The sequence below is a fragment of the Talaromyces amestolkiae genome, assembly GCF_001896365.1.
Source record: "Talaromyces amestolkiae strain CIB chromosome Unknown scaffold10.1, whole genome shotgun sequence".
Taxonomy (NCBI): domain Eukaryota; kingdom Fungi; phylum Ascomycota; class Eurotiomycetes; order Eurotiales; family Trichocomaceae; genus Talaromyces; species Talaromyces amestolkiae.
Window position 1 is genome coordinate 344592 of NW_024468046.1, and position 13290 is coordinate 357881.

The window sequence follows — 13290 nt, forward strand, 5'->3', positions numbered from 1 at the left end:
GTACACCATATTAATTACAGCACTTGAACTGACTGCGTCTCACCCTCTTTCCACCTTTTCCCTCTGATGCCTGGAATTTGGGGGCGATGCACCTCGCAGATAGACCTACTTTAGAGGTTGATTTTGACTTTGAGACTTGAAGCTTGTATGGTTGGTTGGTTGGTTGTATTGATGCATTTGGGCTTCGCGCATGTCACTTCCAGTCTGTGTTCCCCTGTCGACAGTGGCTTCTGTTAATTCGCAGCCACGGTGGAGAATGTAAGCACAATCAACGCGCTATTTTAGTAACTTGACCGCTATTGCCTACATTCGGATACTATACGTACCCCTACGTATGTATGTATCGCCTGGAAATTTTAACAATTAACATTGTTACACAGACTAAGGAGTAGCGTGAATTCTGGGTGGGTGGACACTTGAACAAGCACCTCGTTTCGGTAGCTAAAGCTCCTGGCCGATAAGTTTATCAATCCTTCGACGTGTTTGAGAATTTGAGTCGGCAACAGCGACAATTATCGAATCATCACAATTTCATCAATAATCAGAAAATTTGATTATTCTTTGCGGGTATCTCGGTGCCATAGACACCAACAACAAAAACACGGCCAGTTGAGAGCCGGGTCGGACGCATCACATTGTCAATTTAATCCCACCTTAACGTCATTTCAACACAATCTCACCATCACGATGGGTGCTACGTGGTCTCAGTTTTTCCCACCTCAGCCAACCTTGACAGAGGCCAATCTTCCCAGTCAAAAGGGTAAGGTCTTCATAGTCACCGGCGGGTACTCTGGCGTTGGCTATGAACTCGTCACGATGCTTTACCAAGCCGGAGGCAAAGTATACCTTGCAGGCCGCTCGGAAGAAAAAGCAAATGCTGCGATAGCTGAAATCAAGGCTTTACCGACCAAAGATGCATCGGAAGTCGGCGAAATTGTTTTTCTACATCTTTTGCTAGACGACTTGACTACAATCAAGCCTGCCGTGGAAAAGTTCACCTCAGCCGAAACAAGACTAGATGTCTTGTTCAACAATGCAGGTGTTTCTAACCCGCCCAAGGGTTCTATTTCTGTACAGGGCCATGAGCTGCAACTGGCGACCAACGTTCTTGGACCGCATTTGCTCACCCAGTTGCTGCTGCCAACCCTGCGAAACACATCTAAATCGCTTCCTCCAGGCAACGTACGTGTTATTTTTACCAGCTCCATTGCCGACCAATTACAGGCACCCAAACATGGAATCGAGCTATCAGAACTCGAAAAGCCCAACCCTGACCCTCAACACAACTACACTATCTCCAAATTGGGTAATTGGTATTTGGCTGATGCGCTCGCTAAGCAAGCAGGCAGCGATGGAATATTGACTGTGACTCAAAATCCGGGCAATCTGAAGAGTAATCTAACCCGCCATCTTCCATCCTATGTGTCGATACTTGCTAGTCCATTGCTGTACCACGCCAGGAACGGTGCCTACACCGAGCTTTGGGCGGGATTGTCACCTGAGCTGAAGATTGAAGATAATGGCAAATATGTTGTGCCCTGGGGTCGTGTTCACCCAAATCCAAGACAGGATCTCTTGTCTACCATGAAGAGCAAGGAAGACGGTGGCAACGGAGTCGCTGCAGCCTTTGTCGAATTTGCAGACAAATCAATTGCCGAATTCAAGTAGTTCTGTCGCTTGGGGTGTTTCTCTTTTGTCTGCTTTCGCGCCTGGATACCAATTTCTGTTCCATGTTTTCAATATTTAAAGCTATTGAAATTGTCGCATACGGCTTTTACCCTGATGTGTAATAGCCATTGATGATTATCAGAGTCAAAAATAATACTTGTTGTTCATGGTATTGAATTTCTTGTAGTGTTAGTACTTCTCTCACCCTGCCATGACCTTCAACATCAATCAACTGGCAATTATGTGCAAGCACTCGCTGTAGACTCTTTACACATTTGCACCAATGTTGGTCTTAAAGCGTAGAACAATACTACATCAATATTACTCTGTATGGAAGACGTCTAGCTTACACTCAAAATTTGAATACCTATTGAACCTGTTAAGTAACTGACCGCGATTTCAAACTCCCATATACATCGTCAAGGCTTAATCATTCAATGAATTTTCGGCCTCGAGTAGTTTCAATGGCGGAATTTTACAGAAAGCAAGATATTGTGCCTGACTACCGCTCTGTATAGACTCATAATACTTAGGCCTAGTATCTATTGTCTATTCACATGGAATGGCTGCCTTTTAGTAAAGAATCTCATTATGAGATTTGATCATTCACAGTCATATATCATTCTGGCATCTTCTATTGACCCTATTCACACCCATAGCTATTGTCATTGTCATGTTATCAAATGGAACTGCGCGTAACTCAACCTTGTCGAGCCCCAACGATCTCCTTGTACTGACGACTAAGCAATACACTTATACGCACAAAAGCCACAATGCGATTTCACAACTCCCTGGTGGGCAGTGAGAAAATTCTATGAATTCTCCTCCTTTTTATCTTCCTCCTTGACTTTCTCTCCTCGATCACTAACCTCCTCTACACTCGTTTCTGAATTCGAGTTCATCATCTTCATTCTCTCGTTTCCGTCGGCTTTCTAAGTGTCGCGAGAACGTCCTTTGGTCCATCAATATTTCTTTCAAGAACCACTTTCCTCTCCTTTGACTCACCTGGTGTTCTGTCTCGTCAGACAGACCTGTCATCTTGATTACCCCTCAACCACCTTCGACTAAAGTCAAGGACAGGAACTCGTCATGGACGGTTACTCCTCCTGGCCAAACTATAAGTTCGGTGTTGAATTGGAGATGTTTTTAGTCTTCAAACATCTAAATGCAGATATTGAAAACGGACGAACTATCAGGGGCAAGCTGGAAAGAGCAGCGGACCACATCATACAGCGCTACTCCGAGGCTATCCGCGGAAGCGATGTCATATATCATGGAATGGAAAGTCTGAATTGGAGGCATCGCCTCAGGCACTCTGTTTTGTGGGGAACTAAGAACTCTTGGGAAGTTCATAACGACCCTAGTCTTTACCCGTTCGGGATCGCACAGTGTAACGGTTGTACGTGATACTTATTCGAAGTCTTACATTTTTGATGCAGCTTATTGACTCACTATAACTCGTCTAGGGCCTCTTGAGTTCGCCTCCCCGATCTTTGATTACTCGGTCATGATGGTTCCTGATTACGCTGTTCGTGGCAGCCGCCGCATCTCTCCTTGGTTACCATCCATAATCAAGTTGTTCCATGTCCTTGAAGATGAGACCATTATCCTTGTAGATGATGAGAGGGCCGCGTTGCAAGTTAGCGTGTCGACAAATGACCACTACGGATGGGACAATCTGGACCAGGTGAAGTCACTCGCAAAGAGCATTCTCTACTTTGAGAGCGCTATTCGAACTTTTCTACCCCAGCCACGCCGTGACAATAATTACGCCAAGTGGAACGGTTCCCCTACCCAGATGAGCAGCACAACCAGCTACATGAATCCTCGATTTCAGGATACTTCGGGCGGCGTCGGATCGCGCATTGCCTTGGTCGATGCATGCGCCACGTTGGAAGACTTAGTCAAGCTCATGAACAATGGCGGTCCGTGCTGGAGTTGGAATTTCATGGATCTCAAAGCAGATCTGACATCCAACTTGATCCACGGCCGCGTTGAGTTCCGGAGCCCCCCTGGTGTGGACAATTGGCGTGAATGTGCTGCGTGGATCCACTTTACTATGGAATTTGTGCATGCCGCCGTTTCCACTCAAACCACAATTCACCGTCTGGTGCAGTTTGAGGATGACTGGGATGGGTTGATGAAGTTCTTGGACTCGGTTTATCCACTGATATCCAAGGATTCCAAGCTTAAGTACCGTCGTGAGCTTGGAATACCTGATCATTGATGAGGAAGTCGGATCATCGAAATAAAGGATGGGAGGCTGGTTTGACACAATCATTTTCAAAGGAGCATAAGGATACTCGGAACACGGAGCAATGGCGGAATGCATTGTGGCTTTCAGAATTTGCTTATGTGTTATGACATTATGACAACAAAACTGAGAAAAGAAGACAGAAAACGATTAAGAAGTGTTTTTAGCTAGATACGAAGTTTGCGGATAGTATTAAATTCAGAATGAGAGTTCCTTGACTATATTCAGTATCTAATTTAATCGAAGTAATAGGACAAGCACTTTACACCTAGCCACTTCAAAGTTATTCTCCAGTTCACCTCAATTGTACCATTCTCCATCGAGCTCAAGCTCGCCACCATTCTCCACAGTCTTTAAAAGATCCTCAAAGTTCCAAGGCTCGTAGACATGTCCTCGTGGAATATTCGTGTTTTGAAACGAACCCCCATTCTTCAGTGCAGATAGTACCTCGTGGTATTTCTCTGCAGCGTACTGCTCGGGATCGTGTTTCACTACCCATGGAGCCATAAGTGCCTTTACGTACTTCGGAATCGGTGTAAACTCTCCACTGGTCTGGTTGTCGTTGCCTTTTTGCCCGTATCCAGTGGCTTGGTTGAGGATTCCTACTTTTTGGAGGCAGGATACACGTTCGAATCTATGCCCAACCCGTCAATCTCGCTTTTCAAATATTGGTTGGGTAGAAATAACAATAGGTACTCACCGAAGCTTGTTGTGCACTTTGGTTGCTTCTCCAATATTGTCTCTGCCAGCAATCGCAAGACATTTAGCAAGTGAAATTGCGTCTTCCATGGCCTGATTTGCCCCGTTTCCAGACGAAGGAAGGAAGGTATGAGCAGCATCACCAATTTGGACTATATGTCCGCTCTTCGATGTCCAGATAGGCTGGGGATCTCGCCAGACAAGCTCGTAGTTCAGAAGTTTGTCTTGAGGGGTCATCAAAATCAGCCGATTTGCGTACTCTGGCCAGTCTTCGATTTTTGAGGTGGTTTCATCGATCACTTGTTGGGGTGGGATGTACTTTGACCATGATTCCGCGGATGTCTGGGATGCCTGTATCCGTTTAGTGCTAGAAGAGCAACAGTCAGGAATGTTTCGCACCTTGTGTCTAAGACTCCACCCCATTTCAGTCTGAGTCCGTCCAAACGTGGCAGCGATGCCGTCCCTAAACAACGATTAGGCCTTTAAGAAAGAGTGGATTCAATATGAAGAAAATGCAGACTTACCCAATCCACAGTTCTGCAACGGGACTACCATCTGGAAGCAACTTGAATCTATCCGCCAATTCAGGATCGGACAAGACAATTTCGATAGGGAATGCAGCTCTATATATGGCATGTCCAGTTGAACGAGCAGGTACTTCATGACCCAACGTGGCCATTGTGGAACGACCGCCGATTCCATCCGCGGCGATAACTACATCTGCTTCCATAATCTCTCCAATGTCAAGTTCCACAGCCGCCTTTGTGTCTTGTTTGGGATCCGCATCGATATAGCGTATAGCGCGCTTGCCATATTGCACTTTTATACCGACCATCTCCAGTTGCGTTTCTAGCATGAGATGGAAATCGGGACGTGAATGACGATACAGTTGCTTGGATGGGCGCTCAACTTCTTCCGTGTTAAGGTCTTTACTGTCGTCGATCTCCAACTTGACTGGATCAGTGACTCGTTCCCCTTTGTTATTGTGCCACGCGAGGTATGGATGGAAAGCGATCTCTTCGTTTTTCTGACTCATGTAAGGCCAGTTACGGAACGAACGGATGATATTGTATGAAATACTAAACCCATCCCCTTGGGGCTTGTTAGCTGTGAGGTATATCGCCAAGAGTGAATATACATACCTGAAGTGTTTCGAGAAGGAGATCGTTCGATAATCTGAACGTCAATACCGTGACGCCATAGCTCAAGAGCGCACAGAAGCCCTGCAACGCCTCCGCCTACAACAAGTGCAGATATACCAAGGAAAGTACCTCGTGTAGGTAAGGACGAGGTTTCGATAGAGCCCATAATTTCGGCAAACTTGAATCCTGGAACGTATTTCGAACTTTGAATACAGTCAATCTGTGCGGTTGGAGAGAAAGAAGAAAGAGGAGCAGAAGAACAGTGTGACTTTAATATCTCAAGAATATGTTTACCCCCTTCTTTCACCAACGGTCAGCTCCAACTTTTATAGACGAATCAAGCAACCATTCTCAAAATGGAAATGCGAATGCGAGCTCAAAAAAGGCATAGCGTCGTGGACAATGAGCTCCTGAACCAATCAAAACGCTTCGATTCTTACACATTCCCTTTTTGGAAGTCATTCCTTTCGGAATTGAGAGATTCGATTAGGGCTTTTTATACGAAAGACAGGCATAAGCGCTAGATATTGATTGGAAGGACTTTAGGATCAAGCCGCGACTTGATCGCAATCTGGCCGTCTGATCGTGCAGGAAGTGGTCGGGAATAACATTCTGAATGAAACTAGAAATCAACCGGTCCTACCTAGGCAGTCCATCAAGCATTACTCAAAACACGTGCCAATACAGAGGTTTTTTTTTGCTTTTATTGCAAGCATATGAGGCGGAAAGTCACACTACATGTGGTCCTTGTGCTACGTTCCCCTACGATCCCACGCTCCTGGATCTCCTTCGGGGCTCCAACCGAATTGAGAAATTTCAGGTTGCAGTCATACATACTACAGTACCACAGTAATACATAAGTGCTAGACAGAGCTCGAAACTTATCCTGACTCGGTCATTTCTGAATTAGATAGGCCAAGCTGAAGACCTTGCATATGTACTAAGGCGGAAGTCGGCCCGCCAATTTCTCAATAACTGAGACAATTCTGATATATTCTTAGTCCTGGCCTGTAAGTCTCGGATCATGGGTAGGAGCGAATTCGCCAAGTCTCTCCCAGAACCCGGTTTCAAAATCAAATGGCTACAGGGTAGAGTTTCTGGGCCACGTGTCCGCTAGATCACAAGTCGTTATTCCCGGCACGGATTGCATATCTGAGTCTGAAAAGCATTGAACTCTCTGCATAACCTTGCTATAATTCAAAGCTCAGATCTTTTCGTCTGATCAGCAACCCAGCTTGGAGCTTTGTGGCGAGAATTTTCAGATGTTGAACTATGTTTGGTCGTGTAACGCGAGGTGTGTCCGCAGCACCGCACTCGTTGAGCAGAGCCATGACGAGGATTCCCTCTACCGCTGCAATAGAGGTGGCGTTTTTGGTACTGTGCAACCCTCGAGATCCTATCTGAACAGAGGAACATCCGTATCCTAGAACTCTGGAGAGTACCACTTTGAGAAAAGAATTAAAGTCCAAGGGATAGCATTGGATTCTGATGGTTTGCGTACGGATACTCTAGACAAGTTACTATCAGCTTGGGATATCACTCAGTCCTCAAAACCGCATGTGCTTTACACAATTCCGACTGCTCATAATTCGACAGGGTGCACTCAATCTTTGGATAGATGCAAGGTCATGTATGAAGTCGCCGAAAACATGATCTTACATCATTGAAGACGACCCATATTACTTCCTCCAAAGGCCTCTTTACCAACATCATGGGCGGAACCAGTTCTATCAATGATTCGGCTTCAGAGGATGAAACATATGTCGAACAATTTCACTCCCAGTATTTCCCATCCTTTCTCGCTCTGTATACATCCGGTCGAGTCGTGTGTGTTGATTTAGCGGCCAAGATCCTTGTTCCCGATTTGCCAGCCGCTTGGGCTGCTAGATCCTACCGAATCATCGACAATTCCTTGCTTACCAAGAGCTAAGTACAATATCTATTAGTGGTCCGTTCCAGCTCGTGCAGTCATATTTGCTAGATGAATCCTGGGGTCATAGCAGATTTCTATCATGGCTCATGTACCTCTTGCAAGAGGATTGATGGTGTCGCCACATACTTCTTGACGCCTGCACCTCCCAAAAAGATTACTCAGTGAGTTCCACCGGCATCTGGCATATTTTTATGGGTCGGACTGGACTGGAGGCAACAACCTCAGCAGGCATGCCTTAATGCATTACCAGAAAACCGATGTGCGAATACTCAAAAGTTGAGTTGCAACTATTGAATAAGTCCCTAGAAAAGAACGTACTTGTTATGAAGAGGTTCGCCTTTCTTCTCTGACCACAAATTGAATGGTCAGCTGCATTTCACACTAACCTTTGCAGCTGCATATCGAAAGGTCTCGCGGAGGGTGTACGATTATTTGCAGAGGTCTTGACGGGAATTCTTTGAGCTTGAGTAAGCTTTGGAATATAAGTTGACTTCTTTTCCGTTTCCCACTTTCTCATGTCTTTACATTTTATTCAAACGGTAGAAATCATACTTAGTAGTCAAGAACCTGTATCCAACAGTGTTACTATGATGGAGTAGTGAATCTTATAAGCCATACAAGAGGTATTGCTCATTGAATTAGTGTGCGCCAGCTATTGTTCGAACGATACCTAGCTAGGTAAATACCAATGCTCTGAGTAATAACAATAATGCGGCAAGCTTCAATATGACTACGGGCCCTGTGTCACGTTCCACATTTGACCCAGCAAGCCTGAAAAGTTACTATTTCTCCAATCAGACCAGTCATGATTCAGCAATCCCCATGTTTCATCGTAGTCAACATTGCCGTCACGGATATAGTAGCTCCCTTGAACGGCCCATACTATCCATTCCGCATCGTTTGACTCCATATATGAAACCAAACATTGAAGGTAATTGTAGTCCTTGTCGGAAAGTCCATAGTTTGAACCACCAGTCTGACCAACACCGAATTCAGAAAGTATCAAAGGGGCCGTATATGACTCGTTTTGAGTAAGTAAGAACCCATCGAAAAATCCGTATTCCGCATCGGCTACCGTGCAATCGGTGTTACCAGGAAAGGTAACTGTGAAGGAATAGGCGTGAAATTCCCAAACATGCTTGCCCGCCCATTGAGAGAAGTCAAGGTTTGAGGCCTTGATAAAGGAAAGGTCAGTAGCAGACTGCGACCCACCAATAATGACAAGAACGTCCGGATTGGCATTGTGCACTGCAAGTGCCCCCTGAGAAACATAATTGTACCAATCGGTATGTGTGAGGTCTTGAAGTATAGGGAATGGGCGAAGCTCATTTCGAAGTGACATTCCCACAACACCCGGATGATCTAGTGCAAACGTTGCCATTGCATCGAGACCCGAAAGCCACTCAGTTGTGTTGAAGTATCTACTATTCGACGCGATGTATCCAGTTGCGGTATCCCACCATCCATTGCCATCGGTGAGATTACAGCACCAACTAGCTCTAGATACATGGTTGTCCAGGATTGTCATGACACCTTTGCTATCAAGGCTGTCAATTACATGAGCAAACACATCTAGTGTAGTTGCATCGGCTAAGAAAGGATTCTGCGTGACTGCTGCATTATATGCATCGGCTATTTCGGACTCGACATTCCATGCTTTACCGGCCGCGGTAAACGAAGCAGAAACACTCTGTGTAGGGTCGAGAGCCATGTCAATCGAATAAGTGAGCCGAACACAATTGAAGCCATTATCGGCGATCCAGCTAGTAATTGTATCAATAGGCTGCTTATTCAGTCCTTCCGGAATTCTGAGGTCAATATGTCCAGCCCAGTTGATGCAGCGCAGTTTGACGCGGTCGTTGTTAGTATCTAGAATCCATCGTGATGATGTATGTAGCTGCGCTAGAGACTGGAGGGGCAGTAGTAGCAGCCCCGCGACGAGACTTTTCTGGCCGAACATCTCAATAGATCTTGCCGGCAATCTATGAGACTAAAATCAATATCATAAACTCAGTCAAATGTTTGTGCTTGGTAGAAACCGTGAAAATATTGTAACCTACCCAGAGTACACTTCTTTATCTACTGAAATGCCTCTACTGAATTCTCCTTGGACCCTTGTTGAAGGAATCGAAAGAGGCTCGGAGCCCGGTCCCTTCGTCGATCACTTGATCCTTCTCCCCGCCAGAGTGCAACATAGCATTTCTGTCACAAGCTATTAGTGTCTCCAGCCACCTATGAAGGCTTCAGGATATATTGGACAGCAGCGTTCCTCTTCACACTTTGCTTGGGTGACATCGCATAGTGAAATATTTTGCGACGATATTGCTCATCTACTACTGTTTTGCATGATAGCCCGGATCTGTCAGCCTCAAATCCAGTTGCTGAAGTAGATGTACTGTAACCTTGCAACAGGGAAAAGAGGCTAGGCCTCGGGGCCTACTGGTGTAATTCAAGCTGTAGGTAGAGAGTAGTCTCAATGAGAACGAAATGACCAATTACTTACTACAGACATAGAGAGAACATTTAGCCCTAAATGGAGAAGTACTGCAATTTCCGACCATCACATTGGAGATTGCACCTTGTAAAAGACGGTACTTAGTATACCAAATGCTGCCATGAGTAACAATCTCTCTTCTTCATAAATCTTACTCCAGAAATCAAATTAGGCAGCAATACTCGATAACCCTAATTAAAACCCTAGTATCAGTGAGTCAGACGGGACGTGACTCACCATTTTCAACGCGTCCTTTTTTTGGTCCGATAGTGTTACACTTAGGTATTTTTATTTGTTTCAACTTTATGTGTCGAAGGGCGTGTACACGTGTAATCGGATATTGAATATAGTTTATTGGACACCGGGCAGCATCTGACACGAACCATCTTGAGCCATCATGTCGAAAATTTTCTCACCACCGCCATCGTTCAGTATCCCAACAGAACGCTTACATATCTCATACTTCCAGCCTGGAAACCCGGATCACACCGCTTTCACATTTCGCCTATGGAGCACCGACGAAGTTACAAAATATATCGGGAATAGAGGCATTGTCTCCCTGGAAACGGCAGACGCATTCATTAGAAATCTGGTCCAGGCAGACTACAACCGGACCGGATATGGTCGATTTCTAGTCTCACTGAAACCACATGCCCAAGCCTCACTTGCCGAAAGTAAACTGATCGGAGTGGTGTCCCTGCTTTTGAGAGATCCGCCTTATGGCTTCTCATGCCCAGATATTGGATATTCATTTTTGCCAGAGGAATGGGGGAAAGGCTATGCGCCGGAGGCTGCCATCGCATTAATCGAGTATGCTCGTCGCGAGTGGAATATTAAAGATTTCTTCGGCTTTTGTGAACCGCACAACAAGCCTAGTCGTCGTGTTATGGAAAAGATAGGGTTTGAATTCAGAGGCGAAAAAAATCTACAAGTTTTCGGAGGTAGACGCAACGCAGTATACGCACTTCCAGAAATGGAATCAGACCTGAGTGTATATGGAATGGAAGATTAGGCTCATATTTACGGGTGATATGCCTCGGGATGATGGGTTTTGGTTAGTATCTACACAAGATTCCACCAGTACCGCATTCGTTAAGTGCATTCATTCATGGACAAGGGACAAAGAGATGTGGGTTGTTTTGGCGCCATAAGAATGGTCTATAATTATTATTATCATTTGAAATAGTTGTCTGAACGAATTAAATGAGCCGTGAAAGGCAATTACAGTCGTTTGACGATCAATGAATAAGGTATACAGATGTGATTTTTCCCGTCACCTTGTGTTGACAAATCATTATTTTTGAATATCTTCGGTGACGCAATTCCTTCAAGCATTAACATTCAACATTTTCTATGGAGATCTAAGACCCTATTAGATTGGATCTAGTGCCAAAAATGAGTCGTAAACACCCATCACTTGAACTAGCCCCTCCAAACTACTTTAAGCTCCACCATATCACTCCATCAACCTCGGCAGACCGGACATCATGTGCTTGAAAATCGAATCATAACCACGTACAACATTAGCGTCTAAAGTAAGATCGTATGAACTCATAGATCCAGCTCCACTATCTTTGCTTTGGCTAACTCTTTTTTTATCAGATCTCAGCAAATTATATCGCCCACTCAATATTATGAGGATCGCAAAGTGGATTTTGTTGGGACTTGGGGAACAGGAGATACCTCGGACTCTGTCAATCATGAGGCCAACAATGCAAAGCTCTCAGTTTGGTGAGCGGCACGAACCGTCGATACTACAAATTAATACGTTTGATCTGCATTTAGCTGCTTTCACGAGGAATTTCTTCACTCATTTCACACAATTTGTTGGGCGACCTCGGTCAACACTAGACCTGCTCATCATATAAGAAAAATTGATGTCTATGTAAATGCTAAAGGAAAGTCTGAATTAGGCAACAATAGTTTTTTTTTTCTATAAAAGAAGACGAATAACGAGAGAAGTGACAAACTGAAGGACATCTGAAGACCGAGAGACAGTCGCATCGATATACCTAGGTATGGACCACAAAATGAGCACCCAGCAACCCGTCTCCAAGGACTCAATGAAGTCTACTTGGCGTCAGGGCAGTCGAGACCAATGGACCGTGACACACTGGCTGATAGAATTGCTAAATGTCCACCATGTCGCCCTTGAACTAGATGTCCCTGTGCACTCCAAGGAGGAAAAAGTGCCGTATCTGCCGCCATGGTCATTACACATCTGGATTTTGTTTCATGCATTGATACCACTCGTCATACACCAAGCCTGGGTAACCTTTGTCAACCCGAACGGGCTTGGAAAATTCGCTGCGTTCAATCTCTACTTCTTCGCCTTCAACGCCATCATAGTCCGCCAAACGCACATCCTACGACGCCTAGCGCATAAGTACGGATTCCTGGATGGAGATAAACACGAACGAGATGGTGTGCCAGATGTGGGAGTGCAGCGGGTCGCAGCATCGCTCTATAAAACGACAGGCTCTCGTCTAGTCATGGCTGTATTCTTGACGTACAACAAGTCTCAGCAACCTCTAACCTCGTGGAATGATTGGATATGGTGGCTTCCCCTAGAAGTTGGTCTTTACGGTATTGTGCTTGACTTTTGGTTCTATTGGTACCATCGCGCCATGCACGATATCAACCCGCTTTGGAAGTTCCATCGCACCCACCACTTGACCAAGCACCCCAATCCTATGCTAGCAGCCTACGCTGACCACGAACAAGAGTTCTTCGACATGGCGGTCATTCCGTTTCTCACATATGTCAGTCTAAAAGCGATGGGTCTGCCTATGGGTTTCTATGACTGGTGGATTTGTCACCAATACATCGCGTTCACAGAAGTGTTTGGCCACAGTGGGCTCCGCATTCATGCAACTGCCGCATCAACAATGAGTTGGCTGTTGTCCATCCTTGGTGCCGATATTGTAATAGAAGACCATGATCTGCATCATCGCAAGGGATGGCGAAAGAGCCACAACTACGGCAAGCAGACACGTCTCTGGGATCGGATATTTGGCACTTGCCATGAACGGATAGAGTCTGCGGAAAGTAACATTGACTATGTAAATACTGCTTATATGCCTGTGTTCTGATATCGCAT

General features: G+C 45.3%; 6 protein-coding genes across 6 annotated transcripts; 4 read left to right on the plus strand and 2 right to left on the minus strand.

Annotated features, from left to right (window-relative positions):
• Positions 1–687: 687 nt before the first annotated feature.
• On the plus strand, positions 688–1668 carry BHQ10_005596 (uncharacterized protein; the record flags this gene model as incomplete). The annotated part of the gene is made up of 1 exon (XM_040878089.1): positions 688–1668. One exon carries the CDS (start codon positions 688–690, stop codon positions 1666–1668), a length of 981 nt encoding a protein of 326 aa, XP_040734100.1.
• Positions 1669–2757: 1089 nt separating this feature from the next.
• BHQ10_005597 (uncharacterized protein) lies at positions 2758–3895 on the plus strand (the record flags this gene model as incomplete). The annotated part of the gene is made up of 2 exons (XM_040878090.1): positions 2758–3067; positions 3135–3895. 2 exons carry the CDS (start codon positions 2758–2760, stop codon positions 3893–3895), a joined length of 1071 nt encoding a protein of 356 aa, XP_040734101.1.
• A 327-nt stretch (positions 3896–4222) lies between these two features.
• Positions 4223–5929, minus strand: BHQ10_005598 (uncharacterized protein; the record flags this gene model as incomplete). Its single annotated transcript, XM_040878091.1, has 5 exons — positions 4223–4556; positions 4623–4972; positions 5021–5084; positions 5146–5713; positions 5764–5929. 5 exons carry the CDS (start codon positions 5927–5929, stop codon positions 4223–4225), a joined length of 1482 nt encoding a protein of 493 aa, XP_040734102.1.
• A 2497-nt stretch (positions 5930–8426) lies between these two features.
• Positions 8427–9656, minus strand: BHQ10_005599 (uncharacterized protein; the record flags this gene model as incomplete). The annotated part of the gene is made up of 1 exon (XM_040878092.1): positions 8427–9656. The coding sequence occupies one exon, from the start codon at positions 9654–9656 to the stop codon at positions 8427–8429; it is 1230 nt and encodes a 409-aa protein (XP_040734103.1).
• Positions 9657–10587: 931 nt separating this feature from the next.
• Positions 10588–11202, plus strand: BHQ10_005600 (uncharacterized protein; the record flags this gene model as incomplete). The annotated part of the gene is made up of 1 exon (XM_040878095.1): positions 10588–11202. The coding sequence occupies one exon, from the start codon at positions 10588–10590 to the stop codon at positions 11200–11202; it is 615 nt and encodes a 204-aa protein (XP_040734104.1).
• Positions 11203–12208: 1006 nt separating this feature from the next.
• BHQ10_005601 (uncharacterized protein) lies at positions 12209–13282 on the plus strand (the record flags this gene model as incomplete). Its single annotated transcript, XM_040878096.1, has 1 exon — positions 12209–13282. One exon carries the CDS (start codon positions 12209–12211, stop codon positions 13280–13282), a length of 1074 nt encoding a protein of 357 aa, XP_040734105.1.
• Positions 13283–13290: the final 8 nt, after the last annotated feature.